We start from the raw sequence: 11,474 nt of genomic DNA on the forward strand, positions 1-11,474 counted from the left end.
TCCTTCTTTCCTTCCCTTCCTTCCTTCCTTCCTTCCTTCCTTCCTTCCTTCCTTCCTTCCTTCCTTCCTTCCTTCCTTCCTTCCTTCCTTCCTCTTTCCCCTCCTCCCTCCCTCCCTCCCTCTTTCTCTTTTTCTTTTTCTTTCTTATTTCACAGCCACTGACACCTTCTCTCTCCTAAAAAATAAAATTCACCTTGACTTATTGTATATGTACCTATTAAAGCACCAGTTGTCTCTCCTACTAGAATGTAAGCCCCCTTCAGGCAGGACCTGGTTAATTTTGTCTGTGTATTCCCAGGGCCTGGCACCTTGGATGCCTTTCATAAACACATGCTAGTTGATTGATTTTGCTGGAGGCATGGCTTGAACACTGTGATTCTCTTGGTTTTTTGGGTCAATGGCCAGATATTGTACTGGAGTGATATATCCCACAAGAAAGACATATGCTCATTGGCTTGGGATAGAGTTCCTTTAAACAAGTCCTTTGAAGTACAACCATGGAAAGACCGAAGCAGCAGGGCTTGTTTTAAATGGGTCATTTTCTATTTTAATCCTGATGTCCTCGCCAACTTGTTAGCATGTGAGAAGGCAGACAGGAAGGGGAGGATCAGATGCCTCATAGCAAAGGGTTAAGTAAATACTGGGCACTGTTTCTTGACAGATGGGGTCCTGGAGGGTGGTACACCAGATGTCCCAGCATCCTGAGCCAATGGCTCCCCCTTTCATTAAAAAAGTGTTGCTCTTACTCAGGACAAACCTTCTTAGTGTTTCTGAGATTTCATTCAATTAAACAAAGGTGGATTAAGCCCCTACTATGTGCTCTAGGTGCTGGGGATAGAAGGAATCCCTGCGTGAAGGAACTTTCACACCTCTGGGCAGACATACCATTTAATATGAGTAAGGAAAGGGGACAGGACAGGAGAGGGCTTCTATATGGGAGAAGTCAAGGGATTGTGGGATTTACATCTGAAAAGGACCTTAGATACCACCTAATCCAACCCCCTCATTTTACAGATGAGGAAACTGAGACCTAGAAAAGGCAAGAAACTTGCCCAAAGTCACACAGTTTATTGTGTAGCCATACCATGATTCAAACTTAGTTCTTCTCACTCAGAATACCATTCTCCTCCATCATATTTCTTCCCTGGAGGGAAATAATTTGTAGGATACTCAAGGGAGATGTCAACATCAAGCAGTGGCAATGGGAAAGCCCAAGGCATTATGGAGACCATCGCAGGATTGAAATGCCTTTATCATAAACCCACCAGCTCAAAGTCAATAATGAGAACTTACCGCAGGTCCTGGGGGACCCTCTGGCCCTGGTGGTCCAGATACCTGAAATCCAAAAAAGAAATTCATCAGGAAAGCAAAGGTTTTGCTAGAGAATTCTGAAACAATAGAAGGCCTTCTTATAGCGCCGTAGAATCATAGTACAGGAAGGGGCTTTCAAATCCAAAGCGGTAGGGTTCACTTTAAAGGACCAGGTCTGGGTTGGGACTCCAAGGTTATGGCAGAATAGAAAGATGTGCAGAAAACAGAGAATGACTCAAGGACATTGGAGCCCCCACCCTTCCCAAATATAAATAAATAGGATATGGTCTTACTGGGTGGGCTCATTCTCTTTTGACCGATCCTAATTCCTCCAACCTTCCAGAGAGGATTGAATGAGTTTCTATGGCCAAATGGATTTAGCTGGTGGCCAAACCACTGGTGACAAAGCTCTCCTATTCAAAGAGACTGCCTATCAGGCTTTAGCTACAGGGTTAGTAGCCATTGGGCTGGGACAGCTGCCCAGCTTGGCAAGACCTGGTTCTGCAGAGCTCTGAGTTATCATCACACTACAATGGGAACACCAAATGAATATATTCAAGGATGCACACACCCAAACACACACACACACACACACACTTTAGACAAATTAAATTGAGCCTCATGAGGAGCCACAGCAAACCAGATTATCTGTCTCTGACTTTAGAAGTGATGTCACAAAAGTCAGCCATATCCTTCCACCAACAATTTTGGAGCTCGGTCTAGAACCGAATCCTGGGATGGACAATGGGGCTTTCATGGGAGAGGAAGTTCTTACAGCTCTCTCAAGTACCTGAGAACATACTTCAAAATGAGGGAAAGCGATGTGCCTCGTAGAGTACTTAGGGTTCTCCAGTGAGGAAAATCAGGTCCTCACGGAGCTTAAATCAGGAGGAAGAAAGCTTGCGTACCTCTGCTCCTGGATCACCCTTCTCTCCAGGTTCTCCTTTCTCTCCCTGTGAATGCAACATGTTGGTGTGAATCCCTGTGCCAGTGAGAGCCCATATTCAACTTGATGAAATCCTACCAGCGTTTATGAAAGTGCCTACTGTGTCCACATTCGTTAAACACTTCAAATCTTTGGCAGGTTGGAGCACATCTAAAGGAGGATGCCTAGGACAAGGAGGGGCCATGTGATAGAAGGACTTACTTAAAGAAATAGGGATATTTAACTTGGAGAAGACCAGCGAGGGTGGTGGTAGAGAATTAAGATCTGAAGGGCTGGCCTATTCCATGTGAACCCAGATGAGAGGACTACTCTAGGTTGGTTCCGTCTACAGAAGAATCTTCCTAACCATTACAGCTGCCTGACTATGGAATGGGCTGTCTCATGAGAGCAGAGCTTCTTTTTAATGATTCTATGTAAGTGGAGGCTAAATAACCATCTATTGGGGGTGGGGGGCTGGACTCCAGGAGCAGAATGAAGTCCATTTTTGGACATGGTCAATATAGGAATTTATTTTGCTTGAATATATGTATTTGACAGAAGGGTTGTGTCTTTCTTTTCTTTCTTCTTCCTCCCTCCAGGCCATCTAGACGGAAAGGAGAGAAACTGAATTTTTTTTTTTTTGTAATTTTTTTTTAAACCCTTGTACTTCGGTGTATTGTCTCATAGGTGGAAGATTGGTAAGGGTGGGCAATGGGGGTCAAGTGACTTGCCCAGGGTCACACAGCTGGGAAGTGGCTGAGGCCGGGTTTGAACCTAGGACCTCCTGTCTCTAGGCCTGGCTCTCACTCCACTGAGCTACCCAGCTGCCCCAAGAAACGAATTTTTGATAATTGAAAAAACCAAATAAAAATGAAAAGGAGAATATATAGTAATTTTCCAAGTAACCATCTGTCAGGGGTTTGTCATGGAGGACTGTTTGCACTAGATGGCCTTTTGCTTCCAAGATGATCCTCGTAGGATTTGGAGCTGGACATCATTGTCTCTAACCCTCTTGTTGAACAAATGAGGAAATTAAGTCCCAGAGAGACTCAGTAACTTGCCCAAGGTTCCAAAGTCACACAGGGAGTAAGCATCAGAGTCAGAACTTGAACCCAGGTTCTCAGATTCCATTTGTCTTCTGCCTACTTCTCAAAAGGATTAAACCCCCTCTTCTCTCCCCACCCCATTAACTCTATGATTTCATCATCATCAGGAGCTCCCAGTAAGGAGACTTCCTCTCCCAATGCAGATGAACATCTGCTCTGCCCTTGGTCATCTTAGTGAGACTTGCCCAAAGTCACACAGCCAATATGGTCCCAGGGCAGGGCTTGACCCCAAGCCTTCTGGATCCAAGACAGGCTGTCTCTCTTTCCACCATTCCCCTGTCGTTCCCATGATTTTGTGAAATCTAGGACTCCTTTCGAGGGGAAACCGTAAGCCAGCATATCTAGGGAGTTCTAGCCACGTCTCCTTCTCGCCTCTGAAATACTTTCTGCAGAAACATGGGAGGCACCACAGTTAATGGTTAGCGTCACAGAAAGCTACGTCCCATCCTTGCCCTGAAGGATGGGGGTTAGTGCAGTTCTTGGCTCAGGGCTAGTCTAAGTTACCCTCCACTTCTGCCTTCTCCTGCCTCAAGACATTCTCACGGTAGGACCCTCTTACTGTAAATCCCGGGAGCCCAATTGGGCCGGGCAATCCTGTGGCTCCTGGTCTCCCTTGGTCACCTGGTTCTCCTTTTTCTCCGGTGGGGCCATCAAGACCCTACAGATTGACAAAGATGGCTGGTTAGTTAGTTAGGTTTGGGGTTGGTTATCTCAAAGCACTTTGGTGGCATGCATTCATGGCTCCCTTCCTTGCCAGGGGTAAAAGGGCAATATTGGAGAGGGCACCAATATCTCTGATGGAAAAATGGAGGCACAGAGAGGAAAGGGTTCCGCTTAGGCAACTTCTTGAGACATTCAGAAAAGCAGTGCCTGCTCTCTAAGCATGATTTGACGGTGATCTCCAGGCCCCAAAGGTACATGGACGAATTAAGGGACCCCAGGATTTAGAAGGAAAGAAAGCTTAGAGGTGATCTAATCCAACCTCCTTATTTTACAAAGAAGGCAACTGAGGCTTGGAGGGTCTAATGTTCCTTGTCAAGGTCGCACAGGAGCAGGCAACAAAGCCAGAATTTGAACCCAGTTTCCCTGACTCCAAAGCCAGTGCTCTTTCCAGGCCATCAATACTACTGCCTGGTGTTTGCTTTATATTTAATCTATGGAAGATTTCATTAAATACTTAAAATTACCTGGTATCAGGCAGGGAGGGTATGGCTAATCTCATCAGTCACACATTCAGGGATGCCTGGCTCCTCAATGGCTGACCCTGCACTAGGTTCTCCTTGAGGCAGTATAGTACAATAGAAAGAGCAATGGGCTTGGGGGGCTGGGAGTTTAGGAGTTGAGGGATGGCTTTGCTGTGGGATATGAGGCAAGTTAAGTATCATCTCTGGGTTTTATTTTCTACATCTGTCAAATGAGAGGGTAGGTCTGGCTGGAGAAGCAGTGTGGTAGAAGAGAAATAATGTAGGAAGGATTTGGATTCAAATCCTACCTCTGCTCTTTACTCCCCTCCCTTGGTCTCAGTTTCCTCAACTCTAAAATGTGAGGGTTGGATAAGAATACTTTGGAGGTCCATTTTAGCTCTGAATCCTTTAGTTCTTAGAGTTGTTTTCATATCAAAGGAAGGGAACAAACATTTATTAGGCACCTACTATGTGCCGGGCACTGCACTAAGTGCTTTACAAATATCTCATTCATTCCTTACAACAGCTCTGGGAGACAGATGCTATTTGTATCTCCTTAATTTTAATTATATTAATATCTCTTAATTTACAGATGAGGAAACTGAGGCAGAGGTTAAGTCACTTGTACAAGGTCACAAAGTCAATGAGTGCCTGAAGCTGGATTTGAACTCAGATCTAACTGATTCCAGGACCTATGCACTGCTTTGTCTAGCATTCCGATTAAATGATTCCCAGTTCAGAGATCTCTCCCAGTACACTAAACTGACTTCACTGGGGAAGAAAAGGGAGAAATCTTGGTGGCTTTAATTTCTGGATTCAAATTCTTGGCTCTGAATAGTACCTGACACCACAGAGTGAAAGGGAAGGGTTCACTTGGCTGAGACCACAACAAGTTCCACTTAAACTTAGAGCTTCAAGCCTTAAAAAGCATTTTCTTTTGAGTCAAGTTGTTTGAGTATTATTATCCCCATTTTACAAATGGGGAAACTGAGTCTTAGATTTCAGAAGGAACCCACCAAGGTTTTACACAGTTGAAAAATGACAGATCTTGATTCTGACCCAGGTCTCCTGACTCCAGCCTCAGAATACTTTTTGTCTTACTTCTCTGTCTCTAAGTATGCACTTATAAGCACTCACTGTATACAGTGAGGAGAGGAGAGGGATGGGGGCTGAAGGACAAGAGAAGCAAATCATCTCTGCTAACTTACCGGGGAACCAACTTGTCCTGCCTCCCCTTTCTCCCCAGGTGTCCCCACATTTCCTTTTTCTCCTTTTAGCCCTGGAGGTCCATCCTTTCCTTGTGGCCCTTGGGGACCAGGGAGCCCGACCTCTCCTGGTTTGCCTCGAGGTCCCTAAAGCAAATACAGGCAATTCTTGCTTATATGTGCTAATGATAAGAAGCATAGTTAACAGGTATGTAGAACTTTCAAGCTTGCAGAGTACTTGACACATATTATTTCATTTTGTTCTCATAACCCTGCGAAGCAGGTGCTTTTGTGATCTCCATTTTACAGATGAGGAAACTGAGGCTGAGAGAGGTGGTCAGGGTCACACAGGCAGTAAAGTAGAAGAGCCAGGATTTGAACCTCAATCTTTTGATTACAAATCCAGTGGGATTTCTTCCAGACTATACAATACTGCAGGGTGATTCCTGACTTTAACTTTTTTTTTTTTTTTTAATGGTTTCAGCCTTGCTTAGGATCTTTTCAGATTGGACCACTCAATCCACTTTTATATCTTTACAATATTCTCTCAAGCCTCTGAATTTAGATCTGCATCTGAGTGTGGCCCCACAGATTATCCTTGTCTCCTTAAGTTAGAAGTCACTCTCGGTGGTTTGTTGGGGAGCCATTGTATGAACCTGGAGATTTGCTCTTACCTTTTCCCCATCATGTCCTGGAGGACCTGGCAGACCAATTTCCCCCTAAAGCAGAGAATGGTAAGAAGTCACTCTATTCAAATGCTTATCACTTTTTTTAAATTGTGACTTTAGGACAAGAGTTTCATGATAGCAACCACCCTAGATTACTGATGTCAGGAGCTGCCATTTTGAATTGTATCCTACTATAAGTTTTTTTTTTAACCCTTCCCTTCCATCTTAGAATCCATACTGTGTACAGTTCCAAGGAAGAAGAGCAGTAAGGGCTAGGCAATGAGGATTAAGTGACTTGTTCAGGGTGACACAGCTAGGAAGTGTCTAAGGTCAAATTTGAACCCAGGACCTCCCATCTCCAGGCCAGGTTCTCTATCCACTGAGCCACTTAGCTCAAAGGTTTCCATAAAGAGCGACTCAGGTTACCCTAGTCTCTGAGAAAATAGAGGGAACTGACAGGTGGTTTGTGAGGAGAATTTGTAAGGTAATAATTAAAGTGGCCCTGCTTTGTTTCAGGCTCCACAGGAATATAACATGCAAAGAATATGAATGGGAGGAAGATCATGACAAAAAAGTGAGAATTACAGAGCAGTAATGATGGAAGGAGGAAAATGCTGTCCACTGGGAAATGAGGACTTCAATTATTGGTGGGAATTACAGGTCATGGGGAAGAGGGGAAAGAATTACAAGATTTCTATCCTTTGGGTATTGCTGGAGGTGGTTGGGAATCTGAGAGAATTAGAGGATAGGCAGGAAACAAGAGAAGGAAAGTGGCAGCAGTCAAATAATATTCTGGGATTTCTGGAGTTTTGGGTGGATTTTCCTCAAAACTGGAGAAAAAGAAATACTTTACCTTTTGTCCTGGTACACCAGGAGCTCCTGGTGGGCCAATTTGCCCTGGGAGTCCAGGGGGTCCCTAGGGGCAAAAAAAGAGATTGATCTTGAAGTAGGATCCTTAGATGAATCAAAGGAAGGTCAGTTCTATTCTATCACATGAAGCACTTTTGAAACTATTTTAATTCATACATATTGGGCAGAAAAATCATAAGCCATAAGGTTCTTTCTAATGAAAAATGTTATCAGCTCATACTCCCTGGCTTCTGGTCTTTTGTCATTCCATCAGTTAATAGATAATCAGCGTGCTTTCCTTGATTTATAGTTGAAAGGAGTCTCAGAGGTCACTTAGTCCAAACCCATCATTTTAGAGATGAAGGAATTTTGGCCTGGGGAGGCTAAATTTACCAAAGTCTACAGTATCGCAGGATCACAGAGCTCGACAGATCTTAGGGGTCATTTAGCCTCATCTCCCCATTTTATGGAGGAAGAACCTATTGCTTGGAATTAATTTTTATGAGACCAAAAGAATCAAAAGAAATATGAAGATCTCTTGTTGTTCTTAGTAGCAGCTCTCCCCAAACCTGAGTGTTTGACAGGGACCATTAAGTTTTATGTCATGGAGCACCAGTTGGGTAAGTCATGGTTATGGCCTTGGAGTCAGGCCCGCTTTACTCCGGACCTTACGGTCACACTGTCCTGCCACCTTCTTGTAACAAGAGCTGCCCATCCATCACAGTTTCATCAACCCCGAGGGTCACCTTCCTCTCCCTCCAAACTTGTTCCAGCTTTCCAAAGGGGAGAAACCCAAGATGCCAGGGGTGCCACCCCCTGAAGCCAACTCTTAGGCATCTCTGCCCCTCCGACGGCAAGGCGGGTACTCACCATCAGGGCCAAAGTGCGGATCTCCTGCAAAGCAATCGTCACAAAGTCAACAGTTTGGCAAATCAAGACTCATCTGAGAAACTTGTCCAATCCCAACAGCCCACTGGTCAGACAAGGGCCACAATAGTGGTCTGGATGATAATGGAGGAGGGTGGGTCGGGGCTGCCTTTCTATTGAGACTTCGGGATAGAGATGGGAGATGTTTTCTGAGCAGACACAGATGGCGATATTTCAGCCTTGACTCCCTAATCCTCAGTAGGTCCAGAGTTGGGTGGACTTAGAGGCCATCTTAGCCAATCTCCTCATTTTACAGATGAGGAAACTGAGACTTAGAAGATTTAAATGATTTGTTCTGGGTTATCAGAAGAGGATCTCCTTGACTCCACATCTAGTCTTCTCTCTGCTGCAGGTCCCTCTCCTAGGCCTGGTCCCCATTTTCCTTTTTTTTGGTCAGATTTCTTCAGACACTGATGCCAGGCTTCTTTGGTTGGAGCTGAAGATCACAGCTGCTCCTGGCACCAAAGTAGCCGGCAGAGCTGCTTGTGGCTAGAAATGGCTAGAACGATTCATGGCCAATGAGGGCATTCACTTGGCTTGCCTGACTATATCTGATCTTTATTCCAAGGTTGGACATTTTTTTCTTTCCCTGTTTTTTTTTTTTTTGTTCATTTGGTGAAGAGGAGAGAGGAAGGAGGGAGAAAAGAGGAGGTTTCTTAATGGAAAAGAAATAACGAAATTTAAAAAGTGACTCCGATGAGAGCATCACCTCCATTCCTCTCAGGGATTATAAGTGAAAGCATTGGAATGTTTCCTGGATTCCTCTTGGAGGTCAGGGAGGTGGAGCTGGCCTTAGGCTGATGATGGCCAACCTATGACACGCATGCCAGCACTGACACGCGTAGTCATTTTCGATGACATGCGCTGCATGCGGCACATACAGAGAAGTATGGGGCTGCATGCTGAGGATGAAACCTTTGCTGTAGTGTAGTGTAGACACTCTGTGCGCTCTAGATGGCAATTCTACCTATATTGATTTACCTAGTTTGGCTTATTAAATACAGTTATATGTTACAATTATACATTTTTGCTATTTAAACTATAAATATCTCAAAATTATGGTTTTTTCCTCAAAGTGACACACCACCTGAGCTATGCTCATTTTTTTGGCAAATTTTGACACACCAGGCTCAAAAGGTTGCCCTTCACTGCCTTAGGCAGAGAATTGGAAGCTTTGTTACCAAGGGTGTATTGAGTTTAAGCCCCAGTGGTTTCTTTGATCTGTGAAAAGGTGTGTGTGTGTGTGTGTGTGTGTGTGTGTGTGTGTGTGAGAGAGAGAGAGAGAGAGAGAGAGAGAGAGAGAGACAGACAGACAGACAGACAGAGAGAGACAGACAGACAGACAGACAGACAGACAGACAGAGAGAGAAAGAGAGAGAGAGAGAGAGAGACATAGACAGAGAGAAAGAGACAGAGAGAAANGAGAGAGAGAGAGAGAGAGAGAGAGAGAGAGAGAGAGAGACAGACAGAGAGAGAGACAGAGAGAAAGAGACAGAGAGAGAGACAGAGAGAAAGAGACAGAGAGAGAGAGAGAGAGAAAGAGACAGAGAGAGAATAAGCTATGAACAGGACCTCAGGGGTCATTTATTCCAACCTCCTCATTTTACAGATGAGTTGTTCATCCTACATTTAGAGGGTCAATGACACCACAGAATGATGTCTTGACTTTGCGGTCAAAGGAATTTAAGTTATTTGTTCAAAGACATACTAGTAAGATCACAAAATCCCAGATCTAGAGCTGGAAGGGACTTCTGAGGCCATCTAGTCTTGCTCCTCCATTTTACAGATGAGGAGACTGACTGTCAGGGAAGTTAAGTGACTTGCCCAAGATAATACAGGTAGCAATAGTCAGAGGTAGGTCTTGAACCCAGTTACAAATAGGTGAATCAGTGAGCATGTCTATATTGGTAAGCTTTTGACCCATCTTATAAAAGGAGGAAAGAAATTTTTAATTTTTTTTTTTTTGCATACCCATCCTTTCCCCTCTTCTCTTCCCCTTCTCTCAGAACTCGGATTTCGCCGACCCCATAAAGGGGAGTCTGGGCCTACAAGAATGCTCCTTAGATCTGGAAGGAACATTGGAGACAATCAAATCCATGCTTTTGTATTTTTACTGATGAGGAAATTGAGGTCCATGGAGGAAAATCAATTTATCTGGTCACATATGTGGTGAGCAACAGGGAAGGTATTTGAACCCAGGCCCTCTGATTGTAAAGCCAGTGTTCTTTCTAGCACACCATCAATTAAAGGATGGGTTATTTGTCTTATAAAAGAATTAGTCTCATGAAAGGATTCCTACCTTTAAAAAGGACAGACCTTGCTAGCACATTTAAAATACCACTTGATTTGAAAAAAAAAAGTTCCCAATGCCTCCAATACCAATCACCCTGCACTGAAGAAAACTGGGAACCCACATTTGTTTTGGTGTCCATAGAGCATCAGGAAATCTTGATTCAGATCCATTTGTCTATATGGTGGAATACCTATAGACCAGCTGCATTCAGGCCAAGCCAGATCACTTGGGCCACAAAGATTGTCTAGTCCAATTTCCTCATTTTATGGAGAAAGAAATTGAGACCTCAAAAGGGGAAATGACAAAGTCACATAGTAAGTAAACAGCAGAGAGTCAGGACTCAAACACAGATCCTTTGGCTTGAAATCCAGGGCTCTTTGTCCTGCTCCACACTGCCAAAGTCATCTTTGGGCATAACTTGGAGCAATGGTACTTCTGATGGGGAAGGAAGGAAAAGGGGTGTTAAGGGAGCAGCAGGGATCTCCCATTCATAGCAACTCGATGTAATTGTCTGGCAGCTGTGAAAATGTCATGCCCAAACCATTCATTATTGGGTTTTTTTTTTGCCTTTTACACATGATCCTAATGACCAGAATGGTTTCTAGAGCCATGATCTCTGACTCTGAGATCCCCCACCTTGGCATCTCTTAGAACATGGAGGATGAGGAACTTTGGAGAACAGAGTTCAAGGATGTGGGGGAGCAGAGAGTCCCTTTAGACTGAGCAGGGGATGGAAGGGATTGCCAAGACCTCTCACCTGGAGAGCTTCATTGATATTTCCATTGTAATCCACCATTTCTCCTTTGCCTGGCTCTCCTTTGGCACCCTGTAAAACAGATTGGACACCCTGATCAAGATGTCTGGAGATGCTTGGCAGCTGGTCTTCACATGTGTGACATTAGAACTTCCTTCCTTCCTTCCTTCCTTCCTTCTTTCCTTCCTTCCTTCCTTCCTTCTTTCCTTCCTTCCTTCCTTCCTTCCTTCCTTCCTTCCTTCCTTCCTTCCT

The 11,474-nt window shown here is 44.3% G+C and overlaps 1 protein-coding gene across 1 annotated transcript; it reads right to left on the reverse strand.

Moving 5' to 3' along the window:
* Positions 1-1,096: 1,096 nt before the first annotated feature.
* Positions 1,097-11,422, reverse strand: LOC123234395 (collagen alpha-1(XIII) chain-like). The gene is made up of 9 exons (XM_044660298.1): positions 11,226-11,422; positions 8,119-8,142; positions 7,253-7,315; positions 6,406-6,450; positions 5,735-5,878; positions 3,902-4,000; positions 2,220-2,264; positions 1,294-1,335; positions 1,097-1,144 (listed from the first exon to the last, which is right to left on the reverse strand). The coding sequence occupies exons 1-9, from the start codon at positions 11,262-11,264 to the stop codon at positions 1,097-1,099; spliced, it is 549 nt and encodes a 182-aa protein (XP_044516233.1). The 5' UTR covers positions 11,265-11,422.
* Between the last annotated feature and the right edge of the window lie 52 nt (positions 11,423-11,474).

Source organism: Gracilinanus agilis, chromosome 2 (assembly GCF_016433145.1).
Source record: "Gracilinanus agilis isolate LMUSP501 chromosome 2, AgileGrace, whole genome shotgun sequence".
NCBI lineage: Eukaryota > Metazoa > Chordata > Mammalia > Didelphimorphia > Didelphidae > Gracilinanus > Gracilinanus agilis.